Source organism: Pan troglodytes, chromosome 19, assembly GCF_028858775.2.
Source record: "Pan troglodytes isolate AG18354 chromosome 19, NHGRI_mPanTro3-v2.0_pri, whole genome shotgun sequence".
Taxonomy (NCBI): domain Eukaryota; kingdom Metazoa; phylum Chordata; class Mammalia; order Primates; family Hominidae; genus Pan; species Pan troglodytes.
The window spans coordinates 95,264,527-95,280,563 of record NC_072417.2 but is presented as its reverse complement, the minus strand read 5'-3'; the positions used below and the strand labels follow the sequence as shown (position 1 = coordinate 95,280,563).

Below are 16,037 nucleotides of genomic sequence, written 5' to 3'. Positions count from 1 at the left end.
TGGAGCCCACGTGACCAAACATCATGTGACGTCTGTGGAGCGGCGGCGGCGGCGGCGGATCCCGAGCCTGGTCCGGCCCGGCCTTCCCAGTGCGCTCGGCCCGGCCCGCGCAGGCGGCGAGTCCTCCGAGCCCCGGGCCCGGACCCCTCGCGCCGGTCCCTGCCCCGCGCGGCCTCGGAGCGCGCGCGGCCCCGCCCCGCCCCGGCCTCGGCCCGCCGGGCCCGCAGTGTGGTGAGTGCGGCTGCGGCGGCGGGCCCGGGCGGTGGGGGCGGCGCGGCGGGGGCGGCGGGGGCCGAGGGGGCGCGCGGGCAGGGCTCCTCCCGGAGCTAGGCGGGCGGTTGGGGGCCCGGCGGCGGGGGCCGCTGGTTTCGGGTCTGCCGCGCACCCTGCTGGCGGCCCGTGCCTCGATTTCCCCAGCGGTCAGGAGCCAGCTCCTCCTGCCCCTGGCGCCCGGGTACTGGAGGTGGGCCGCGGGCGGCGGCGGACCCGCGGAGCCGGGCAAGTGCAGAGCGGACTCGGAGACCCGGGCGTCCTGGAGGGAGGGGCACTGGACGGCGGGAGGAAAGGGTGGGGTCGAGCGAGGCGTCCGGGGGTCCGCGCCAGGGCCCGGCGGCCCGGCCCGCAGCTGCTGATTCATCCGGTGGCCGCGTCAGCTCTCCCCGGCGCGGGGGTCCGCGGCGAGCCCGGGAGGAGGGGCGGCGATGGGGGTGCTGCGGGGAAGACCCTGCCCCTGGCTCGGGCTCGGGTTCCGTCAGTCGCGTGCCAGAGCCCGGAGGGAGATTTGCTGAGTCATCAGCGTGAGGTCACTCGGTGCTCAAGCTGATACCGGAGGGGATTCGAGCGAGGGGCCTCGGGGACTAAAAGGCCGCCAGCGGGAGGTGGGAGGGAGCCGTGGGGATGTGGGAGGGGGCCAGGCCCGGCGCCTTGGGGTGCCTGTTTAAGTGAGCGCCGAGCGATCCAGTTGAAGGCAGGGGTGCTTGAAGAGGAAGTGGGGGTGGCTCGCTGCAGGTGTTCTCCCGGGGTCAAAGGTGAAGCCCCAGGCGGTCCACCCCTTCCCAGGCGGCTCTTTTCCGGCAGCTGGTCCTGGTCCCAAGTCTGGAGCAGTTTCCCAAACTGGGAAATAGTTCCCTGAGTGAGGGAGGGGAGGAGCTTCGGTGGGCCGAGCTAGCCAAAGGGGAAGTCGGCTTTCCCTGGGACTGGCCTGGTTGGACAGCCCCTGGCCAGAGATCGAGGCCCTGGGAGAAAGAGGGGTGTGTGTACCAAGCCCTGGGTGACAGTGGGCTGGGCAGGGAGGAAGCAGGGGCAGCTCTACCAGGAAACGGCAAAGGGGAGGAAGCAGCCCAGCCTCTCTCCCCAGTTGGCCCTGGAGTCTGGGTTGAGACTGTAGGTGGTGGGAGCTTCAGGGTGCCTAGCCTTGGGGTGCAGCAGATGGGCTGGTGTGGATGGCACAGGGTGGCAGAACGCAGCACCCAGCCACCCTAAAGTTGTCGCTACCTGAAGTGGGGTCTCAGCGTTGTGTGAAGTTAGCAAAGGGAGTGGCCCTGTTGGGTGTCTGGCCTGGCAGCCCAGGACGCTTAGAAAGTGGCAGCTTGGGAGTGATGTGGCCAGAGCCACCTTTCCCTGGGTATGTGGAGATTCACGAAGGTAGACTTCCTTTGCCCAGGAGTTCATTTCATGGCTGGGTTAGGCCACTTTGTGGTTTGCCCTCAGGGATGCCCCCTGCCCCCCGCCACACACACACACACACAAACACACACGTCCATTCTCAGTGAGCACCCCCCACACATACACACAGAACACAGGTCCACTCTCAGTGAGCCCCGGGGCTTATAGATTCCAGATGTTTCAATGCTTTAGCTGACCGTTGGCCTGGAGTTTGATGCCCTGGGAAAATTTCGGGGTCCTGGAGGGACATTTATGTACATCTTTTTTTTTTTTTTTTGAGACGGAGTCTCGCTCTTTTGCCCAGGCTGGAGTGCAGTGGCGCGATCTCAGCTCACTGCAAGCTCTGCCTCCCGGGTTCACGCCGTTCTCCTGCCTCAGCCTCCCGAGTAGCTGGGACTACAGGCGCCCACCACGACGCCCGGCTAATTTTTTGTACTTTTAGTAGAGACGGGGTTTCACCGTGTTAGCCAGGATGGTCTTGATCTCCTGACCTCGTGATCCACCCACCTCGGCCTCCCAAAGTGCTGGGATTACAGGCATGAGCCACCGCACCCGGCCCATTTATGTACATCTTCTCAGTCACTTATGCATCAGTGGAAACTAAGTTTTAGGTTCTGTTCAAAGAGTGACTTTCAGGAGCTGAGAGCTTATGGAGCAGAGGCCATGACTGCCGGGGAGTTTCGGCCGCTGGGCTTTGCAGCCAGGTGGGGCTGTCTGTGTTCAGGCACGGGAGTTTCTACTTTAGCCAAAGGAGACGGAGCTCCCAAATCTCCCTCCCTTTCCTGGCTCTCAGTGTGAATGGGTGGCCTAGGTACCCTCGCAGGTTGCGGAGCCGTGACCATCTGTGCCTCCTGCGTGAGGTGGGCTTATTAGCCTCTGTGGGAGCAGAGGGTGCATGACAGGCCCCAGCTCTGGCCAGCCTTGAGGGCTGGAGGAGGGCGGGGGCAGCTTCTCCTCAGTCCAGCTCCTGGGATCCCTGCATGGTCCCTCTCAGCCCAGGTCCAGAGGCCAGGCCAGGAGCCTGGAACGCACTGGCTGTGCTCAGGGCTGCCCCTCCCCCACCCCCCGGCGCACCTTTGATAGGAGGCGATGGCTTGCACTTGTGCTGAGTTCAGGCCTTCTGCGGAGGGCAAAATCTGTTGAGGAGGCACTTTTCCGTGTGATCTCTTCAGGAAGTCACCACTGTCATTGTGCTTAGCAGCAGGGGTGGGGGCGATGGGGGTGGGAGAAGCTGGTGCCAGGGCAGTGTCTCTGCACCCTGACTTGCACTCAAGGCTGGGGGGCCCCCCATGCTTGGCTGAGGGCCTGTCTCCTGGGGCAGTGTTGTGCCGGACGTGTAGGAAAGGGCTCCTGTGGGCCTTCTGACCTCCAGCTCAGGTCTTCCCCATCCTTTATCTGGAAGAATCCAGTGGCTGGAGCCTCGGGACCTTGCCTCTGAGCTGGCTTGGCTGTGGGGAGGGGTCTCTGGCCTCCCCTCCCTGCTCTGTGCTTGCAGCCTCACCTCCTGGTCCAAGGCTGGGTGAGGTGGAGTCTTGAGCCTGGTGAGGATGTGTGCATCCGCCTGACCACACTTCAGCTCCCCTGATGAGAGTAAGAAGCCCCCCAGCCCATAATTTCCTGAAGTGATCCTAGCTCCTCTGGAGGAGCCTCCCATCTGTCTGCATCAAACCTGGAAAGTGGAGGATGGAGCATGAGGCGGGGGTCCATGCCCAAGGGTCTGGTGGGAGCTGGGCTGAGCTGGGAATCCCAGAAACGTCCTTAGCAAGAAAGTGAGAGCAGAGTGCTGGAGGGACCCCGAGTGGGTGAGAGTTGGTTGTTAAGTCCGGCCACCCCAGCACTTTTGTTTTTGCTCCCTGGCCCTGTGGGCACTCACCCGGGGCAGGGACCAGAGAGCAGGCTGCAGCTCGGAGGGGCTGACTCCGCCAGCCTTCACGTTGGGCAGGCCCGGGGTGGCTCACTGTGGGAGCCCTTGTGAAATACCCTGGATGGGGTGGGGCAGGGGCTGTTTCCTGCAACCCAAAGCCACAGGATGGTTACTCCATCAGTGGAGGAGGCCGACTGGGAGGGCTAGAGGGGCCTCGGGCCAGGCTCCTCCCAGCTGATGGCCTGCCACCTGGAAGGTGGGGGAACTCCCTGGTCAGTCCTGCCAACAGACCAGAGCTAGATGGACGGCCCACCCCCAGCTTTTCAAAGTTAGGAGGCTGGGAGACTCGGGGTTCCCTGTAGCCTCCTCTCTGGCCAGGTCCCCTGTGGGGCCCCTGTGCACCCAGGGAGCCGGGGGCTTTGTCCGAGGCCGGCTCAGGGGAGGTGGCTGTAGAAGGTAGGACCCTGGAAGATGCACACACAGGGTCACTGGGGGCCCTCACCTGCTATTGGCCAGGCTGGGGGCTGCGGCTCTCGTGGGGCGCTGTTGGCTGGCGGGCCAGGGAGTGCGGGCGCGGCGGGGAGGCAGAGGCAATGTGCTGAGTCAGCGTGACTCGCCAGGAACAGCCGCGCTCTGGGCAGTGCCGGGGTTATTTTTAAAGCTCCCGGCTTCCTTCTAGGCTTGCCTCTCCCGCGTCTTATTCCTTCTAATCTCTCCCCCGCCCCTTGTCTTGCGCCTGCCTTCCTAACAGCCTTCAGTTCCCCTTCTCCCGTCAGACCTTCCTGACCTCCCACCTGGTTCTCTAGGGGCAGGGTGGACAGGAAGCAGCTCAGCCCAGCCTGGGAGAGGCCAAGGGCTGCCTCCTATCAGGTATTGGGGGCTGGGCACCTGGACAGCAGGCTGGGGCGGGCTGTGCGGCAAGGGCTCTTGTGAACTGGGCCGGGGGGGGTGGGGGTGCGGCGAGGGTGGTCTCCAGGGTACTGACCTGCTCCGTGTCTTGCAGAGAGCGCCTGCTCGCTGTGCCCCCGGGTTATGACGACCCCCAATAAAGGAAACAAGGCCTTGAAGGTGAGTGGGCAGGGACAGGAGCCTGCGGGCTGGGGTTGGGGGGCACAGTGGGTGTGCCCGCTTGGCCTGTGACCACCTGCACTGTGCCCCAGGTGAAGCGGGAGCCGGGTGAGAATGGCACCAGCCTGACGGATGAGGAGCTGGTGACCATGTCGGTGCGGGAGCTGAACCAGCACCTGCGGGGCCTGTCCAAGGAGGAGATAGTCCAGCTGAAGCAGCGCCGGCGCACGCTCAAGAACCGCGGCTACGCTGCCAGCTGCCGCGTGAAGCGGGTGACGCAGAAGGAGGAGCTGGAGAAGCAGAAGGCGGAGCTGCAGCAGGAGGTGGAGAAGCTGGCCTCGGAGAACGCCAGCATGAAGCTGGAGCTCGACGCGCTGCGCTCCAAGTACGAGGCGCTGCAGACCTTCGCCCGGACGGTGGCCCGCAGCCCCGTGGCGCCAGCCCGGGGCCCCCTTGCCGCCGGCCTGGGGCCCCTCGTCCCAGGCAAGGTGGCCGCCACCAGCGTCATCACAATAGTAAAGTCCAAGACGGATGCCCGATCGTAGGGACGCGCGTCTGGCCAGGCGGGTCTTTGCGGGGCCACTAGGCACATGGCGAATTCGGCTGCCCTGTCCCTCTGTTTCCTTCTCTTCTCTTTCCTCCCTCTCTTCCCCGCCCTTCTCTCTTCCCTGCAAAGCACAACCTGTACCCCAGGGGCGCCGGGCTGAGCCCCTTTGATCTCGTCATTGTCGTCGTGTGTTTTGTATGTTGGGATTGGTCAGTTCGGCGGTGACGTGGGGTCGCCCCAACCCCTTTTGTACCAGGGCCATGCAGGCTTGGAGTCCAGAGTTGGTGCTGTGGGAACGGACTAGAGAGAGTTGCGGGAGAGAGAAGGAGCAGGCACGCTGGGCCTCGCGTGTCCCCGAGCAGTGAGGGTCCCAGTGTTCCCTCCACTCCCGAGTGGCCACAGGCTCGCGGGCTGGGAAGGATTCACTCTCTTTAGCCCCAGGGGAGCAGCTCAGCTTAGCCCAGCACGAAGAGATGGGCTCTGCTCTGAGAGTAGGGCGGGCTTGAAGGCCCTGATGGGTGGACCACCAGCCTGGGCGCAGTGGTGCTGGGGGCGTGCAGCTGGGCCCAGGGGCTGTGCGCTCAGGCCTGACCCGTTGCACTGAACAAGACCAAATCGCTGGTTGTGCGCTTAACGTGAGGGTGGGTCCAGTGTGCCCTGCGATGGGTCCCGTGTCACTGTTTACATGACCTATTTGTGTGGTTATATAGCCCTTTATTTAAAAGAGAGAAGTTCCTTTTACAAAGTTATTAAATTAATTATATGTTTAAAAGTTAAAGAAAAAAAGAGCTGCAGAGTATTTATAAAACTGTCTTTTAGAAAAAAAACAAGCAAGAAGACCATTTGACCATATGAATGGAAAAGGGAAGAAAGTATAATAGAAACTTTGCTAGTTAAAAAAAAAAGAAAAAAAAACAAAAAAAATCCCTTTCTTGTAAACTTACGGACACCTCTTTGTGGCTGTTGGAGTTTAGTTTTTATATACACAGAGTTATCAGACATTATTTATAAAACTTAGTTTAAAAAAAAGACAAAAAAAAAAAAAAAGCCAAGCCGTGAGCCGACCAGAAGGCCGTCCTCTTTGATATCTTTTGCAATTGTACCGAAAGTGACTTACTCCTCTGCCCTTCCTGCTTCCGTCTCTTGCCGGTGCCGTGGTGTCGTCCGTGCCTGGTGAGGTTTTGTGCAGCGGTAAAGTGCTGGTGCTTCTGGTGACCTTTGACCTGTGGGTGTCACTTCTTGTGTCTGTTTTCCCGTGTTCGTTTTTTGGGTTTAGTTGTGCTTTTGCTTCTGCTGGCTTGCTGGACCTGGGCTGGGGTGCCAGGTGGCGCCTGCTGCGTCAGAGCTCAAGGAATCTGTGCCCACCACCAGCTCCTGGGCCGTAGGAGGTGAGACATGGGGTTCTGTCATGCCCCCCTCCACTGAGCCTTGGCTACATCTGTGTCTAGGGCTTGGGCTGATCTAGTGGCGGGGTAGGTGAAACTGGGGTCCCTTGGGGCGCCCCACGCTGCTTCCACACCCACCACCTCTGGCCTTGGGTGGTGGCATTACAGGGATGAAGGAGTCACTGTGGGTGGCCACAGGGCTATGGCCAAGCGTTCCCTGGCCGTCTTCCTCTGGCCTCAGCTTTGTTCCTATAGGCTGCCCGCGCCGTGGGCTGCAGGTCTCGCCGCCTGCTTGATCCCTGAGGTGTTTCCATGCTGTGGGTGGTGCTTCCAGGCAGAGTGGGTGGGGGCCCACCGGGCGCCGCCCTTTCTTCCTTGTCCCTGCCTCACTCTGAGAGCCTTGGGGGTCTCCACCAGTGCAGACAAGGACTACAGTCTCCAGGGCCAGGTCTTGTCCCTCTTCTCCGCTGGTCCACGCTGGCAGCTCTTGGCTTCGGGCCTGCCTTCTGCCTCCCTTTGGGATCTGTGTCTTCCAGGGATCAGCTGCTTGGCTTCTGCTGGAGGTGCCTCCCTATGGGGGCGCAGCCTGCCTCCTGCTCTCAGTTCCTCGCCAGAGGCTGCTGCCCTTCCTGGCTGGGCTCAGGAGGCTCCTTGTAGGCATATGATGGGGAGGGGGTGCCCCTACCCACCTCCAAGAGGCTACAGCCCTGTGTCTGGCCATGTGAGCCCTGGCCTTTCACCGGGTTGCTGGTTTCTTTTCTGTGGGGCCCAGACTTCTGTAAAGCACACAGATGTGGGTAAGATGAAAAACTGTGGCCCAACAGGGCTTAACCCTATGGGTGGTGGGATTTTTATCCAAGAGTTTGGCCTGGTGTGCCCACAGGATGGGAACAGGGAGGCACCGTCAACACTTGTCATGTTAATGAGCTTTTCTTTGCTCGAGGTGTTCAGAGACAAGTCCTATGTCTACCTGCGTCAGCCTGAAAATGGAAATATTGGCTGTTGACTCTTGTCATTTAGTGACTTCATCCCCCTCCCCTCAGTCTGATCTTGTCTAAGTAGAATCCAGGCGTTAGTTGGAATCATATCATAAGTATCCATAAAGAAAACGTCATGATCTGCCTTGGAGTGGGGAGAAACAGGCCCTCCTTGTCCTTGTGCGGCCCCCACTTTTGTCCTGGCTGTGGGTGGCCATCCATTTTGAGCACCTCTGCCAGGCTGCAGACCTGGAGGCGAAGGGAGTGTGGAAGAGGAGGGTGTAAGGGTCGACGCGTGCTGAATGGGAGGTGCAGGTCCTCGGTGCGTTGGCAGAAGAGGCTTCTGGAGTTTCGAGGCCATACCTCCTTTCAAGAGCTTTGGATTTGGGGCGACTTCCCTGGGTCTAGGGGAGTGTTCCTGTCCCCTGTCAGGTCAGCCCTGCGGAGCCACTCCACCCCTCTTCCCCTTCCCCTGGATTTCCTGACATAGATGGTGTGTTCATGTGCAGGTGTGAGTGTGCTGTCCTTCTGATCTCTGTTGATCCCGCTTTCCTACTGAGAGGGTGGTGGAGAGGGTGGTGGTCTCTTCTCACCTCAGTTTTTCTGACACAGCGAATCGAGGGCTTTGGCCAAGGCCAGGTCTCTCAAACTTGTCCGCCAAGTAAACCATGATATATGTCTTCCCTTCCACCTTAACTTTGCCCCAACTCCTCTTTTATCCTAACATGGACACTCAGATTTCAGAGGAATACCCAGCAGGGACAGGTCAGCTCTCACCAGGAGAGTGAGGCCCCTGGCTGCTGCTCGGGGTGGCACTGGTGTTGCTGGCTCAGCTCTTGGTGCATGTTTCAGATATGTGTGCACACTTCTGACTGGTGGTCAGGGCCCGGCCCACGGCCCTGAGCGGCTGCAGCCTGCTTTGGGACGATGGTCAGGTCCCATGTTGTCCCTGCTCCCTCCCTCTGGAGTGGCCACTTGGCCAAAGCACCCATCCACATCTGGAAAGTCTGAGCTGCAGCCTGCTGCACCGTTTCCGCTCTGGGATCTTGTGAGTTACTTTTTTAGGCTGTGGTTTGGTGAAAGGAACCAACACATTAACGATTTTTCCCCCAGAAGCCACTGAATAATTCTTTCTGGTGTATTTTTGCCTTCCTGTTGGCTGTCTGGCCTTGGAGCAGGTCGGGAGAGTGGAGTACATAATCAGTGCCACACAGAGGCAGGGCGTGTCTGAGAGACTAATGCCTGTCCTGCCTCTGGCCTGTGTCCTGGGTGTGTACCATACCTGCTGGGCCAGTCCCACACATTTCCACCCTGCCCCTGGAGCAGCAGCTTTGATACCATGGGTGTCCCTTGAGTCTGAGCTAGAGTGTGTCCCCGATAAACTGTGAGACCTCCCTGTTCTTGGTGACCCCAGTTGGGCTTTGGCCCCTCCAGCAACCTCGTGTCCCAGCCCTGCCCTTCTTCCCACCCCCTCAATCTGCTAGTCCCTGAAGCCTTTAACCAAACGGGAGTGGGCACAGAAAGCCTTCTCCTGGCAACAGGACAAGGGCTGCCCGCGTGTCCAGCCCTGTTGCTCTCCTGGCGCTGAGAGGTGGGTCCAAGCAGAGTTGATCAGTCCCTGCCTGCCCTGCCTAGGTCTAGCCAGGGGAGGTTGTGTGTGTGGGAGAAGACCCCGGGATCTGCTGGGGTGGGATGGAGGTTATTAAAGATCTAAGTGAGGAGGGGCTGGGGTTTGGATGCGGGGTGAGGCCCGAGCGCTCACACTTCGTGTAGGGCGGGCAGGGGCCTGACCTCTTGCAGGGCAGTGGCCTTGGTGCCCTACCCCTGCCCTGCGCAGTATTTATTGCTAAATTATTGTCCAGGAGGGGCAGCACTGGGCCTGGCCCCCCGGGTATTTATTGCTGTACATAGTGTATGTTTGTGATATATAAGGTTTTCTTTATTTTGTATATGATCAATAAACCTTTTAAAGAGACTGGCAGGTGCTTCTTTGGGGCGACGCGGCGGGCGGAGCCGGAAGGGGTGGGTGGGGGCGGGGCCCCTCCTGCGCATGCGCCCTGAGCGCGGCCTGCCGTGTGAGGCGGAAGCGGAAGAGCAGGTCTCCAGGGGAGCGATGGCAGCCGGGGGTCTGAGCCGGTCCGAGCGCAAAGCGGCGGAGCGGGTCCGGAGGTTGCGGGAGGAGCAGCAGAGGGAGCGCCTCCGCCAGGTACGCCGCCGCCGCTCCCCGGCCCGGCCATGCCCGGCCCGCGCCGCCGCTCACCGTCCGCCTGCCCGCAGGTGTCGCGCATCCTGAGGAAGGCGGCGGCGGAGCGCAGCGCCGAGGAGGGCCGGCTGCTGGCCGAGAGCGCGGACCTGGTAACGGAGCTGCAGGGCCGGAGCCGGCGGCGCGAGGGCCTGAAGCGGCGGCAGGAGGAGGCGAGTTCCGCGCGCGGCGCGCGGGCGCCCCCGGTTTCGGGAGCAGCTGGGGCGACGGGCGGTCCCGGGTGGGGCGGCCCGGGGCGGTGACCACCCTGGCGTCTTGGCAGGTGTGCGACGACCCGGAGGAGCTGCGGGGGAAGGTCCAGGAGCTGGCCAGCGCCGTCCGGAACGCCAAATACTTGGTCGTCTACACAGGCGCGGGAATCAGCACGGTAGGGAGGGAGGCGGAGGCGTACCCCAGGACGGAGTATGAGCTCCAGTAATCGCGAAAAACTCGCGTTTAAAGCAGCTCTAAGGTTTTTTCTCTTAAAGAAACGAAATGACCAAAACTTACCTAAGGTAAACGCTTTTTAAACGCTTGGCCTCTGTGTTACAGCCAGTTAAAAAAAACAAGGAGTAGAGATACGAATGGGGTGTAGTAGCCGACTGCTCGCAGGCACCCCCAGGTTATGTGGACAGAGCTAAGCCCAAAGTTGTCCTGATTTTCCACTCTGTTCTGTCCATGTCGAGGGAAGATAAGTAGAAAGTGACACAGTAAGAGCCAGAATACACCAGGTGAAGGAGAGAATTGCATTGTGTTTTGAGAAGTTTCACTGACAAGTTATCCTGGGCTGTGGGACATCACTAGCTTTGAAAGTGTAGCTGGCACCTCGTCCATCTAATCTGATGGGTGTGTGTGGGGTGTTGGGCACGCGTCGGCCTAGCAGATCTGAACCCAGGTGATTTCTGTTCTCAGGAAGCTTTTAGGTGACAAGGATCAGGCATGTGAACAAATAACCATACTGTAAAGCTGGCTGTGCTGGGTCGCTAGAGCAAACGCAGACACACACTCTGCGCTCTTGGAGTTGGGAAACCCACCTGCGTTGGCTTTTTGTGGGAGGTGGCCTTGATTGGGCCTTGAAGGATGGGTGAGATTTACAGAAGGTTGGAATGAGGCACTCCAAGCAAAGAACAGCAGAGGCTCAGCAGCAAGAATGCAAAAAGGGAGTTCACTACTGACTCAAATACCCGGAGCCCTGGGGTTTAGTCTCCTCCCTCCACAAGTCACATGTAAAAGTCCAGTCATGCTGGGCGCGGTGGCTCATGCCTATAATCCTAGCACTTTGGGAGGCCGAGGTGGGCGGATCATGAGGTCAGTAGTTCAAGAACAGCCTGGCCAACACGGTGAAACCCTGTCTCTACTAAAAATACAAAAATTAGTCGGGCATGGTGGCGGGCACCTGCAATCCCAGCTACTCGAGAGGCTGAGGCAGGAGAATCACTTGAAACTGGAAGGCGGAGGTTGCAGTGAGCCGAGATCATGCCACTGCACTCCAGCCTGGGTGAAAGAGCTAAACTCCGTCTCTCAAAAAAAAAAAAAAAAAAAAAAAAAAGTCCAGTCATGTAATTATGTAACAGTCACGTGACCTGTTATGGAACTTCCAATGGCAACTAAAAGCACATGCAGCTAGTGGATTTCATCGGAGTGTTTGAGGTTCCCGTCTTGAATATGACTGTCGGAACTACTGCCCGGGGGGTGGTGCATTTTTCTGAGTTTAAGCAGGAGTCGGGAGTCCCCAAAAGGGAACACAAGACACCTTGATCCTGGCATATCTTGTGTGCCCTCTGTGGGCCTCAGTTTGTTTCACAGGATTGAAAACCTGGGAAGTTAGATGCTCATCTCATCTGGAGAAGTTGTTCTGCCTTTGTTAAGGTGGAGCGGGAATAGTCAGCACTGGGACATGAGAATGGACAGTCACCTGGACCCACCTAGGGATTCACCATTTGCTAAATGTGTGAGCTGTGGGCTCGGCCCTGGGGGCACTTAGGAACATGACTAGTCTTCCCCTGCAGTGTGGAGGACACATGTGCCACAGAGCCCAGCTTTGTGCTCGGTGCCAGAGAGGCTTCCGGAGGCAGGCAGGGCTGCGTGCAGCCTGGAAGGATGAGCCAGGCCAGGCAGGAAACGGAAGTCCAGGTAGAAGGGAGGAGCCGAATTGGGGTACACTCCATATGGGCTCAGGCAGGTCAGCCTGTGGAATGAATAGAGGCCAACATGCAGGCCAGCCCGGAATGCGGCAGGAGTGACAATGGCTTTCCGTTTCTGGGAATTCTGCCAGTACCTACAGTGGTGCCTTTTGACTTGGCTTACCTTTTTTCTCGACATGCAGGCAGCGTCTATCCCAGACTACCGGGGCCCTAATGGAGTGTGGACACTGCTTCAGAAAGGGAGAAGCGTTAGGTAAGCGGGCCAGGCACGGCCTCCCACATAGGCTGGGCAGCGGCAGCACAGGCCTGAGCTCCAGCTCTCCTCACCTTGCCTTCCTTTCTGCCTGGCAGTGCTGCCGACCTGAGCGAGGCCGAGCCAACCCTCACCCACATGAGCATCACCCGTCTGCATGAGCAGAAGCTGGTAAGAGCCCTGGGTGGCTGGTTCACTTGCCAGGGACCAGGCAGAGCACCTTGGTGCCCAGTGGGCAACTAACTGCACCCTCCCTCTGTCTGCCAGTTGACTCCCATGATGAGCACCCACCAAGCGGGTTAGGCCCCGGGTTTGATCCTCCTGTGCTTGACTCTCTAGGACAGAAGGGGAGCTCCCCCTCTGAACCATCCCATCCGCAGCCAGCCTCAGCCTCAGAGCTGCTGGTGGCCTTTCCCCTTTGTGATTCCCTTGCATTTTTCTGTGGACCTCAGAAGCCATCCTAGTCACAGGGGAGGCTTATAGGACATCTCTGGGGACCTTCTGCTGAACACCCTCAACCAATGGGGTGTAGCGGTTGATCTGCCTAGGTCCCCAGGGACCTGAAATGTCATGACCCAAGAGAGCATGGATCTGGGGCAGAGTGGCCCTTGCCAAACCCCGAGCCACTTCCCAACCTTGCCGGGACGGTGCAACCTCTTGCCCTCCCAGCCACTCCAGGTGCATCAGGGCTGGAGGAAGGACAGCCCCTCCCCACCACAGGCCCTCTTGACTCCTGGTGGTTGGACCTGTTGTGTGTTTTACTTTCTAAGGCTCTCTGGGGGGTCGGAGCTGCCCCTGGTTTTGGGAGCCATCGGCGGGGCTCAGAACAGCCTCGCTGTGGCCGGGTACTGACCTCCCCACCACCACTGGCAGCCGTCCCTCCCCTTGCCACCCGTTCTGCCTTCCAGGTGCAGCATGTGGTGTCTCAGAACTGTGACGGGCTCCACCTGAGGAGTGGGCTGCCACGCACGGCCATCTCCGAGCTCCACGGGAACATGTACATTGAAGTGAGCAGTCCTGCAGGGACCCGGGGTCTCCATGGGCAGGCGGGTCCCACTCACTGTGCCCTCTTGCCTCTAGGTCTGTACCTCCTGCGTTCCCAACAGGGAGTACGTGCGGGTGTTCGATGTGACGGAGCGCACCGCCCTCCACAGACACCAGACAGGCCGGACCTGCCACAAGTGTGGGACCCAGCTGCGGGACACTATTGTGCACTTTGGGGAGAGGGGGACGTTGGGGCAGCCTCTGAACTGGGAAGCGGCGACCGAGGCTGCCAGCAGAGCAGACACCATCTTGTGTCTAGGGTCCAGCCTGAAGGTACGTGCCGATGACACAATGAGTGAACCGAGCCCCCACCCGCCCGAGGGTGTCCAGCTCTGCGGCCCAGCACTCTACAGACTTGTCCCTTGTGTGTGTGCGGTGTCTGTCTGTCTGCTTCCACAGGTTCTAAAGAAGTACCCACGCCTCTGGTGCATGACCAAGCCCCCTAGCCGGCGGCCGAAGCTTTACATCGTGAACCTGCAGGTAACTCGGGTGCTGAGAGCCACGTCCTTAGATCTGGGTCTTAGAATGCACAGCCAGAGACACCCCACACCCATGCACCAGAGCGGTCTGATAGGGCCCCCGTGGGTGCTCAGGGAGCACCGACTGAGCCCGTAGGGGCCGAGGCTGACAGGCCACCGGGAAGGGTTGGGCTGCTGTTACTCTCACTCAGCTTTCCCTGTCCTCAGTGGACCCCGAAGGATGACTGGGCTGCCCTGAAGCTACATGGGAAGTGTGATGACGTCATGCGGCTCCTCATGGCCGAGCTGGGCTTGGAGATCCCCGCCTATAGCAGGTGAGTGAGCCGCTGCAGCAGCCTGCTTCCCCGCACCTCTGTGTGCTGGGCCTTGTCTGTCTTCTCTCGTGAGCTGAGTGTGGAGGAAGCTCTGAGGTGTTTGCAGTGGTGTCTGAGGCATGACTGAAGCGTGGTGGTCTCCAGAGGGCCTGACCTCGGTGGTTGGCGGAGACCCTGCGTGTGCCACTCCTGCCCTGGCTGATGTGGCACACATAATCCCCGCGGGGAGAGGGATTCTGCCCGCGTGCTCCTGCTCCAGGCCTCCCCGTGGAGCTCTCCGAGATGCCTGGTGGGAAGCATCTGGAGGGGACGAGCACTCGGCAGCTCTGGTCAGACAGAATCTGTGTGCTTGGTTTTGGGAGTTGGCGTACTTTGGGAAAGCTTAAACAAACTGTGCCTTAATACAGAATTTGTGATAATTTAGACTTGGTGTATGTATTGAGTAAAAAGTTTACACTCTCTTTCTCTGTGAATTTTCAGGGTCTTATAGGGGAAATCAATAACTTCTTTTAATCAAAGGGTTCAAGAAATTAAGGATCCCTTCACCTTCTGGGCCTGGCACTTCTTGTATGTTATGTGTGTGGTGTTCTGTGATGTGGGCTATCGTGTACTGTATTTTTTTTTTTTTACATTAACTTAGCTCATTTTCCTTATCAGTGCGTATCTGTATCTTAAGTTATGATCTGTGGTTCTGCATCTCCGTCAGACACATGCTTTCTTCACGGGGTCGTCTGTAGGCCACGCCTCCCTAGTCAGCTGGGAAGGGGGAGAGGGTCTGGTCCACCTGCCCCGGCGGTACAAGTGGAAGGTGGGGCCCAGAGTTGCTAGTGACTCATCCCTGGAGACGGAGGCAGCCCTGGGGCCACTGCTGCCCCACCCTGTGTGTGCACGCCGCTCAGTGGTGGACAAGGACACGGAGTTTTGAGGAGACCAAGCTAGTGTGGGTGCTGACCTTTGAGTCACCACCTAAGAGGTGACCTCTCCCGCATCCGTTCTGCAGCTTGGTAACAATGAAGCTGCCGCCAACCAGAGCCCCGCCGCAGTTGACACGGGAGGGAAGGGGATGGGAAGGCAGGGACCGCAGACAGCTTTCCCGAGCTGGGGCGGGTGTGACTGCGAGAGGCTCCCAGGCCCGCCTGATGCCGCTTTCCCTTTTTGGCAGGTGGCAGGATCCCATTTTCTCACTGGCGACTCCCCTGCGTGCTGGTGAAGAAGGCAGCCACAGTCGGAAGTCGCTGTGCAGAAGCAGAGAGGAGGCCCCGCCTGGGGACCGGGGTGCACCGCTTAGCTCAGCCCCCATCCTAGGGGGCTGGTTTGGCAGGGGCTGCACAAAACGCACAAAAAGGAAGAAAGTGACGTAACCAGGTGCTCGATGAAGAACAGTTGGCACTTTGCAGATGGCCAGTGTCACGGTGAAGGCTGGGTTGCCCCCACGGGTCTAGGGAGAACTCTTTGGGGATGACATTTTCACCGTGACATTTTTAGCCATTTGTCCTTGAGAAAAGCCCCTTGCACTGCTGCGGTTGTACCCTGATACGGCCTGGCCATCGAGGACACCTGCCCATCCGGCCTCTGTGTCAAGAGGTGGCAGCCGCACCTTTCTGTGAGAACGGAACTCGGGTTATTTCAGCCCCGGCCTGCAGAGTGGAAGCGCCCAGCGGCCTTTCCTCGCTCACCAGGCCAGTCTCAGGGCCTCACCGTATTTCTACTACTACTTAACGAAAAAGTGTGAACTTTATAGAATCCTCTCTGTACTGGATGTGCGGCAGAGGGGTGGCTCCGAGCCTCGGCTCTATGCAGACCTTTTTATTTCTATTAAACGTTTCTGCACTGGCTTCCGGTGTCCCCGAGTGGTCGGCGCGGGCTCCCCGGGCTCAGGTCTGCCGCCTGGCAGCTCGGTCCTGGCTTAAAACTCCCTTGGTTGGACAGGGGACAACTGTAGATTATTGTGCCAAAAAATAAGAAAAAAAACTCCCATGGTTGGGACAGCGCCCCGTGGAGGTTCCCGGAGGTGGCGGCGGTGGGACGGTCCCCTCGCCGCACTGCCCCGCCAGC

General features: G+C 59.4%; 2 protein-coding genes and 1 long non-coding RNA gene across 8 annotated transcripts; 2 read left to right on the top strand and 1 right to left on the bottom strand.

Moving 5' to 3' along the window:
- The first annotated feature begins 23 nt into the window (after positions 1 to 23).
- MAFG (MAF bZIP transcription factor G) lies at positions 24 to 9,481 on the top strand. 4 transcript variants are annotated; one of them, XM_016930938.4, is made up of 3 exons: positions 24 to 231; positions 4,533 to 4,597; positions 4,690 to 9,481. In XM_016930938.4, exons 2-3 carry the CDS (start codon positions 4,562 to 4,564, stop codon positions 5,140 to 5,142), a joined length of 489 nt encoding a protein of 162 aa, XP_016786427.1. In that variant the 5' UTR covers positions 24 to 231; positions 4,533 to 4,561; the 3' UTR covers positions 5,143 to 9,481. The 4 variants fall into 4 exon arrangements, with proteins under 4 accessions (XP_016786427.1, XP_016786431.1, XP_016786428.1 ...); XM_016930942.4 differs by lacking the exon at positions 24 to 231 and adding an exon at positions 589 to 802 and having other exon boundaries at positions 4,690 to 5,320; XM_016930939.4 differs by lacking the exon at positions 24 to 231 and adding an exon at positions 3,692 to 3,985 and having other exon boundaries at positions 4,690 to 5,320.
- LOC134808914 (uncharacterized) lies at positions 1,925 to 4,114 on the bottom strand. The gene is made up of 2 exons (XR_010153167.1): positions 4,032 to 4,114; positions 1,925 to 3,334 (listed from the first exon to the last, which is right to left on the bottom strand). It is a non-coding gene; the product is annotated as an uncharacterized LOC134808914 (long non-coding RNA).
- A 67-nt stretch (positions 9,482 to 9,548) lies between the features above and the next one.
- SIRT7 (sirtuin 7) lies at positions 9,549 to 15,817 on the top strand. Of its 3 annotated transcripts, XR_675553.5 has the most exons (11): positions 9,549 to 9,712; positions 9,784 to 9,921; positions 10,032 to 10,136; positions 12,075 to 12,145; positions 12,244 to 12,316; positions 13,054 to 13,152; positions 13,226 to 13,462; positions 13,589 to 13,669; positions 13,876 to 13,982; positions 14,463 to 14,549; positions 15,145 to 15,817. XR_675553.5 is itself a non-coding variant. In XM_511750.8 (10 exons), the coding sequence occupies exons 1-10, from the start codon at positions 9,557 to 9,559 to the stop codon at positions 15,341 to 15,343; spliced, it is 1,266 nt and encodes a 421-aa protein (XP_511750.3). In that variant the 5' UTR covers positions 9,555 to 9,556; the 3' UTR covers positions 15,344 to 15,817. The 3 variants fall into 3 exon arrangements, 2 of the variants coding, with proteins under 2 accessions (XP_009431805.1, XP_511750.3); XM_511750.8 differs by lacking the exon at positions 14,463 to 14,549 and having other exon boundaries at positions 9,555 to 9,712; XM_009433530.5 differs by lacking the exons at positions 13,054 to 13,152; positions 14,463 to 14,549 and having other exon boundaries at positions 9,553 to 9,712.
- Positions 15,818 to 16,037: the final 220 nt, after the last annotated feature.